At 56.7% G+C, this 7,340-nt stretch overlaps 1 protein-coding gene across 1 annotated transcript; it reads left to right on the top strand.

The window, feature by feature from the left end:
- The first annotated feature begins 1,312 nt into the window (after window positions 1-1,312).
- On the top strand, window positions 1,313-5,717 carry DLX5 (distal-less homeobox 5). The gene is made up of 3 exons (XM_027848712.1): window positions 1,313-1,685; window positions 3,808-3,992; window positions 5,382-5,717. The coding sequence occupies exons 1-3, from the start codon at window positions 1,313-1,315 to the stop codon at window positions 5,715-5,717; spliced, it is 894 nt and encodes a 297-aa protein (XP_027704513.1).
- The last annotated feature ends 1,623 nt before the right edge of the window (window positions 5,718-7,340 follow it).

Below are 7,340 nucleotides of genomic sequence, written 5' to 3'. Positions count from 1 at the left end.
GTTGGAGCCCGGTGAGCCAGGGAGAGAGAAGGGGGACACGAAGCAAGAAGAGGGGGGAAAGAGGAGCGGGCGCCTGCAAAGATAGCTTCGTCAAGCCTAGCTTTGGGGTGTGGGAGTCTTCCCTGGACTTACATCCATGGACTGGGAAAGCTTAAGGAGCCGCTTATGACCCGGTGCGGCCCAGAGTGCGTGATGTGTGTGCCCTTGCGAGATGTGATCCCGTGCGGCGGTGCATGCCCTAGTGTGCATCCGCCCACAGCCCAGTGAGGGCCTCTTAGCCAGATGTGTCTCGGAGAAGGAAATGCTCCATCTAGCTTCCCCGAATTTGAAATTCCCCAATTTGACGATCCCCATTGACCAACCTCTCTTCGAGAAATGAAGAACTCTGCTTTTCTTGGCCTAACGGGCCTAGGCCTCCCCACGCCAGACCCCGAGCTTCGTCCCCACCCCTTGTCAAGGCTCCCTGCTCCCCAGGGCACTGGCGCCCTCGAATCCGGAGCGGGCCTTCCTTCAAGGTGGTGTCAATGCGAGGAAGTGCGCATATGTGTGCTTGTGTTCGAGTAAGTGTCCGAGTCTTTCTCCGTGTGTCCGAGTGTGTCTTGGTCCGGGTCAAGTGCGGGGGCAGGGAAGGAGAGAGCTCCTGCGAGATCCCCCTGGGAACCCTCCTCCATCCCATACTGCGAATCACACAGGCTCTGCCTCCCTCTCTGTCTCTCTGTCTCTCTCTCTCTCTGTCTCTCTCTCTCTATCTCTATCTCTCTCTTTCTCTCTCTCTCACAGACACACACACACACACACACACACACACACACACACCCCACACTTTTTTTTTTTTTTTAAAAAAGCCCAGCTTTGTCAAGGAGCTGAACGAGTTGGGTGAGTTCGAGTGTCGCTGCTCCCGACGGCTCTGGCCAATGGAACCCGATCCACCCCGCTGTGCGTAAGCGCTCAATTAAGGATTTAACCAAGGCTAGGCTGCGTCCCGCCAGCAGTCTGCCCGAGCCCGAGACTCGCGGGCTCCCAGTCTCCTCGCCGCCGCCGCCGCCGCCGCCGCCGCCTCTTTTCTTCTTCCTCCTCCTTTTCTTCCTCATCTTCCTCCTCCTCTTCCTCCCCCTCCTGCACTCCCGTCTCCTCCTCTGCCTCCTCCCTCTCCAGTACCCCCGCCTCCTCCTCTGCCCCCTCCTTCTCTGTCTCCTCCTCTCCCACAGCCATGTCTGCTTAGACCGAAGCAGCCCCAAGAGCGAACTCGAGCCTCCGCCCCCGCAGCCACAACCACTTGCACAGCCTGGGTGTGGGCCTCCGCCGCTGAACTATGACCGGGGTGTTTGACCGGAGGGGTCCCAGCATCCGCTCCAGTGAGTTCCCCGCTCCTTTTCAGACGGCCGCAGCCATGCATCACCCATCTCAGGAGTCGCCCACTTTGCCAGAATCCTCGGCCACAGATGCCGACTATTACAGCCCGGCGGGGGGTGCCCCGCACGGCTACTGCTCGCCCCCGGCAGCTTCCTACGGCAAGGCACCGCATCCTTACCAGTATCCCTACCACGGCGTGAGCGGGGCCGCAGCCGGGCCGCCGCCCGGCACCTACCCCGCCAAAGCGTACGCGGACTACGGCTACGCCAGTTCCTACCATCCCCAGTACAGTGGGGCTTATGGTCGGGCACAGAGCTCTTCGGGCCAGCCAGGTGAGGACCGGGCCGGGCCGGGTGGAGAGCCTTGAAACGGGCGGGGCTGGGGAGAGAACCAAGAGAGAGGTAGAAAGCGCTCAGGGGAACACGAGGCAGCCGAAGAAAGAACTGAGAGGAGAGAGGGGGTTGCGCCCCTCGAGGAAAGGGCAGCCAACAGATAAATCCGCAAGGGTCCAAGGTCTTCTGGTTGTAGGTTGCCTCTATCTGTGGTTAGACCCCCGCCTTCTGGGCTAGCCTAGCTTGGAGGGTCCCCCCTCCACAGCTGCTGGCCGGGGCTCAAGAGGTGACTTGGGCAGAAAGAATCCCAGTGCCGGCAAGTTTGAGTAAAGAAGACCGGCGTTGGGAGGGTGGAGCGGGGGAAAATGCTGCTGGGCTTGGGGCACTGAGCTCAGAGGAGAAAACCAGCTAGGCCCTGGGCCAGTCTCAGGGCAGCTGCGGGCGCCCAGCACTCTCCGCCTGCGCCCGAGGCCCGTCAGCTTCATCTGCCGAGCGAAGTCAGTTACTCGAGCGCAGGAGCTGCGAGAACGCAGTTGACTTTTTCAGTTCAGCATTTTCAGAAGCCATCTAACCATCTGTGGTGTGTGTGTGTGACTGGACGAGTAGGTAATGTTAGTATGTTCTCTCCTCTCGATCACCCCCCCCCCCCACACACACACACACCCTCCTTTCCTCCCTCCTAGGCTGGTTTCAGAGTTTGCAGGCTCGGGAGCTTGGGCGGCGGCGGCTCAGCAGTCAGAAGTGGGGGGTCTTTGTAGGGAGGTTTTTCTGATGGGCTTTGAGCTCTTCCCACCCTCAGCACATGAATAATCCTTCTAATATTAGCATCCCTTAGCTGGCAGAAGCAAACCACAGCCTTCTCTCGGCCTCCAGCACCTCCTCCCCACCAAGAGCTGTGCTGAGTGCATATACCACACACACCACACAAATACACACACACACACACTACACCACATACATGCATATGTACACACACTGCACACGCCCGTATACATGCATGCATATACACACCACACACTACATACACATACGCACACACACCACACAACACACGAGTTACTTCTCTGAAGTCTCACCAAGTTGGGAGATGAGGCCTCTGATAAAATCGTTTCTTGGGGGCTGGAGGGACTCTTGCCGTAGAGAGGGCTCTTTGTCTCTCAATCCCTTCTCCCCACCCCTCTTCTTTTTTGGCGTTTAACGCTGGGCAGATCGCAAGACGCCCTAGAGTTTTTTTGTTTTTTTTTTTTTCTCGGCCTTTCCGCATTTCCCTTTTGTTACGAAGACTCTCAATCTTCTTTGCAGCACGCCCGCTGTCTGTGGCTCCGCACGTTTGTCTGTCCTGCTTCTCCCCACCCCCTGCTTTTTGCTGCCCTTTACGCAGAGCCCAAGAGCCGGCCAGGCTTGGTTTCTTTCACTGTCTCTCTGTTTCGTTCATTAAATGAACGACAACCCCCCCCCCCTTTTTTTTGCCAAGGGCTTGTTAAGTCTATTTGTAAAAGAAACCAGACGCATCTGTGTCCTAGCCGATCTGCAGGGAGATTATGGGCCTGGGATAATCAGCCCTCTGTCTGGGGCAGCTCAGCTCAGAGGAAGGATCCCCGAGTGCTTGCTTGTGGCTCTGTGAACTTGGCAGACCTCGGCTCGCGGCCTCTGGGTCAGGGAGTGTGGGCTCCGAGGGCGGCGCGGCGGCGGCGGCAGAGTCCACACCAAGTTCTGGACCCGTCGCATACAGTGCCCGGCTCTGCTCTGTCTGTCCCCGCCATGGGAGGGGAGGGGGAGGCGAAAGTAGTCCCCAAAAGAACGCGGGGCAGGAGGTTGGCAAGGCTCATATACGCAGAGAAAGCAGCCGGGTTGAACAGACGGGGCAACAAGACAGACAGGTCGAAATCTATCTGACCTGACCTGGCCTTTCTGCCACTTAGAGAGGAGAGAGAGAATGTGGAACAAGGGAGGGAGAGTATTGTTGCGAAGAAAACCCTGGAGTCTGGGCTCCAGGGGACTTTGGCGGGGCCCTGCGGCGCCCTATTCGTTCCAATCTCTGGAAGGGGAGGCCAGGCATGCGGGCAGGAAGCTGCCTCCTTCCTCAGCGGGGCCCTAACCCGCTCTGTTTTTGACGGTTTAGACAAAGACTCTGCAGAGCCCGAGGTGAGGATGGTGAATGGCAAACCCAAGAAGGTTCGCAAACCCCGGACGATTTACTCCAGTTTTCAGCTGGCTGCCCTGCAGAGGCGGTTTCAGAAGACCCAATACCTCGCCCTGCCCGAACGCGCCGAACTGGCGGCGTCTTTGGGCCTCACGCAGACACAGGTAAAGCCAGAAGCCCGTTGGGTTCCCTAGCCGGGGATCCTGACCTGGAGCCACCGCCCTCCCTCCCGCCCCCGCCCCCCAGCCCCTACCTACGTTTAAAGCTCTGGCTTCTGAGTGTAGCAGTGACGGCCCAGGCGTTGCACTCTACCCATTTTCACTCGGCTGGCACCTCCGGGCCGCTTCTACTTCTGGCTCCCCAGGCCTTTGCAGTGAGGTGGTACGTGCTGGTAGGTGCTCATCCCAGAGCTGGCGGCCCGCCACCCCAGCTCTAAATTGATGGGTCCTCTTTTCTTGGAGCGGGGTAGGACTTGGGCAGCCGGGTGACCCGGAATCGTGCCTCGGGGTCCCGCATTGTGTGGGCAGAAACAAAGGAACCGCCCAGCGCTGGTGCTAGTCGGGCTTCCCCGGGAGCAGGAGGAGCGTGAGGGTGTTGGGGTCTTGGGGCTCATCTCGTCTCCTGACAGTGCCATTCCCTCTGCTCTCCTAGTGGAAAGGCCAAGAAAGTCTCTCGAGCCCCGAGCCGGTGGCTGGGCAGAAGCAGCTCTGTCCTTCTGCCCACGCGGCCTCTTGTCCATCTGTCCTCTTGCTGCCCTCTCCTCCTGAGAGTCTGACTCCTGCCTGCCCAGCTGTCCTGTCCGTTCTCCTCTCCTGCGGCTCTCGGGGGCCGCCAAATAGGCTCCTTGCAGCCCCTAGGCGCCTGTTTTCTCCTTTCCTCTCCCCTCTAAAGGTCATCTCGGTGACTTCCTGCAAACCGATTTTCACTCTCTCTGCCCCCTCCACCTACCACGCACACTGACATACACCTACCCACAGCCAGTGCCCACCAGGAGAAAAGAGGCCGTTTCCCCCTCTTTTGCTGCTTTGCTCCTTTTCCTACCCCTGGGACGTGGGTGGGAAGGAGAACCTCGGGAATAAGCAGGAAGGGCTGCCTGGGCCTGAAGAGAGGTTGCGAGGGATCGGGGAGCTTCTAGGTGTCTGTTCTCTAGCGTTTGCCCAAGCCGGGTAGCTGGCGCACCCGGGAAAGAAGTGGAACCCGGGTCGAGCGCCAGAAGTAACCCTGCTGAGCCAGGTGTCCTGGAGCTACCAAAGCCAGGGAGAGGAAAAAAGACCGGGAGAAAAGGAGAGAGGCAGGGAATAACAGAATCGCTCTGGTTCACGGCCCCTAGCTTTGCATGATGCGGGCTCTGGCTCGTATGAGGAAGGAGGCTCCGGGACTGGAGTGTGAGTGGGGGCAGAGGGGGAGCGTGCTGCCCTGGCTGGCCCAACCAGGACAGCGAGGGAAGGCGCGGCGGGGGTCGTTTGGTCAGAGGTCACACAGACCTCAGGCCGCTCAAATCCCCTCTCCCAGACTGTTCTCGTAATCGCTGCACTTGTTCCCCCCCCACCCAGGTTAAAATCTGGTTTCAGAACAAAAGGTCCAAGATTAAGAAGATCATGAAGAACGGGGAGATGCCGCCGGAGCACAGCCCAAGCTCCAGTGACCCCATGGCGTGTAACTCTCCCCAGTCTCCAGCTGTGTGGGAGCCTCCGGGCAGCGGGGCAGCAGCTCGCTCGCTTGGCCACCACCCTCACGGCCACCCTGCAGCTTCCAATCCGTCCCCCGCCTCAAGCTACCTGGAGAACTCGGCGTCCTGGTACCCCGGGGCCGGTTCCCTCAATTCCCACCTCCAGCCGCACGGCTCCCTACAGCATCCGCTGGCGCTCACCTCCGGGACGCTTTACTAGAGAGACAGGAGCGGGCGCAGCCCCTTGCCCTCGTGCCAGCCGCTTGCGCTCTGTCTCTGTTGCCCGGACTCCCATATTTTGCTGTTTTAGGAATATTAATGAAAGGAATGCGTGTGGGGAAGTGTTTAAAAACCAACAACCGGAGACCCAGATTCGTGTGTAAAGCTTGTGCATGTAAGTTATTGCATTTCAAAGGACCCCCTCCCCTTTTTTTATAGACGAACTTTTTGCGCATCCGTGGACACTATCAATGGTGCCTTGAAATCTATGACCTCAACTTTTCAAAAGACTTTTTTCAATGTTATTTTAACCATGTAAATAGGTGTAGATAGAGGAATTAAACTGTATATTCTGGACAAATAAAATTATTTCCACCATGAATACAGACTGTTTGGGGAGATATTCTTTCTGACTTTCCGATAATTGTCTGGAGATGCTTCACGAAACCCATCGGGGCGAATCTCTAAGAGACCTGGAAGGGCCCCTGGGAAGCGCCCGGCCGTTTGGGTCCTGGAACACGTCGATTTGTCAGGTGTATAGCACATAACTGTGTGGTGTATAGCATATAGGCTCCACTGTCTATAACGTCACTGGGACAATGGACCGTGGTTTGTATTTCTGCCACATAACACGTACAAGCAGAGACAGGGGCTTACTGGGGTTTACGGATCTGGCCACATGATACTGGCAGATCTTGTCGAGCTTAACCTCGAACTAGCTGTGCTGAAGAGAAGTTCGGAAGCTGTAATTCTCTACCCCTACCCCAACCCTAGGCCCCTCCAGTGGGGCGAGCCTCCGGAATTGGGAACTCAGCACAATGAGAGCAGCAGTGGTAGCAGTAACCAGAGCGATTAGGCAAATTACACTGGGCCCCAAGCAAGCTGAAGAGCAAAGTAAAGAATAAAAATGAGGGTCTACTTTGGCTCTGCCTGGGAAGAGGAGGAGGAATAAGATAAGAGGTCTCAAACATTTTGAGTATTTTAAGTATTTTTAATTGTTACATTACTGGTAATATTAATAACAGCACTTTGCAAGAGCTCTTTCAGACAACGGGAAAGGCAGCTGGGGCCAGTGCCCCGGTCTCTCCTGGTGTCTGTGTTAGGCCAGTTTCCCAGGTAGTGCCCAGAGGATGAAGCTGGGCATCTGAAGGGAGATGTTTGGGAGACCTTCAGTGCTAGAAGGACCTTCCTCTCCAATGATGAGAGTAGCATTTCCCCTAATTCACAGCTCTGGAGTGGCACTGGGCGACTGGACAATTGAATCAGGGCACTTCAGAGTGTCATTATTGAAGGCAGAATAATATGGGTAATGTTTAAATCTCTTTCTTTTATGACTCATTTGTTACAGGAAAGGAGGCTTGGAGCTTGTCTATCGACTTGGCAAAACAGATCCCCCAAAGCCAGAAACTAAAGCAAAGCCTGGGGTCAGTCTGGGCCCTGGCCCTGTCTCCCCCCTCACCTCTGTATCTGTCTGTCTCTCTGTTGGGCTGTGTCTGTCCGCTTGTCTGTTGTCTTTACTTGTCGTCTATCATTTTGTCCATCTTTATCTGTCTGCCTGCCTGTCGGTCTTCCTTTGTTTTTCTGTCACTAGGTCTGATCCTCGCTCTTGCACAGTCTACGGAGA

The sequence above is a fragment of the Vombatus ursinus genome, unplaced genomic scaffold (genome assembly GCF_900497805.2).
Source record: "Vombatus ursinus unplaced genomic scaffold, bare-nosed wombat genome assembly UNPS02006874.1, whole genome shotgun sequence".
NCBI classification, from domain to species: domain Eukaryota; kingdom Metazoa; phylum Chordata; class Mammalia; order Diprotodontia; family Vombatidae; genus Vombatus; species Vombatus ursinus.
Note: the sequence above shows the minus strand (reverse complement) of the source record. Positions and strands in the feature narration are given on the sequence as shown.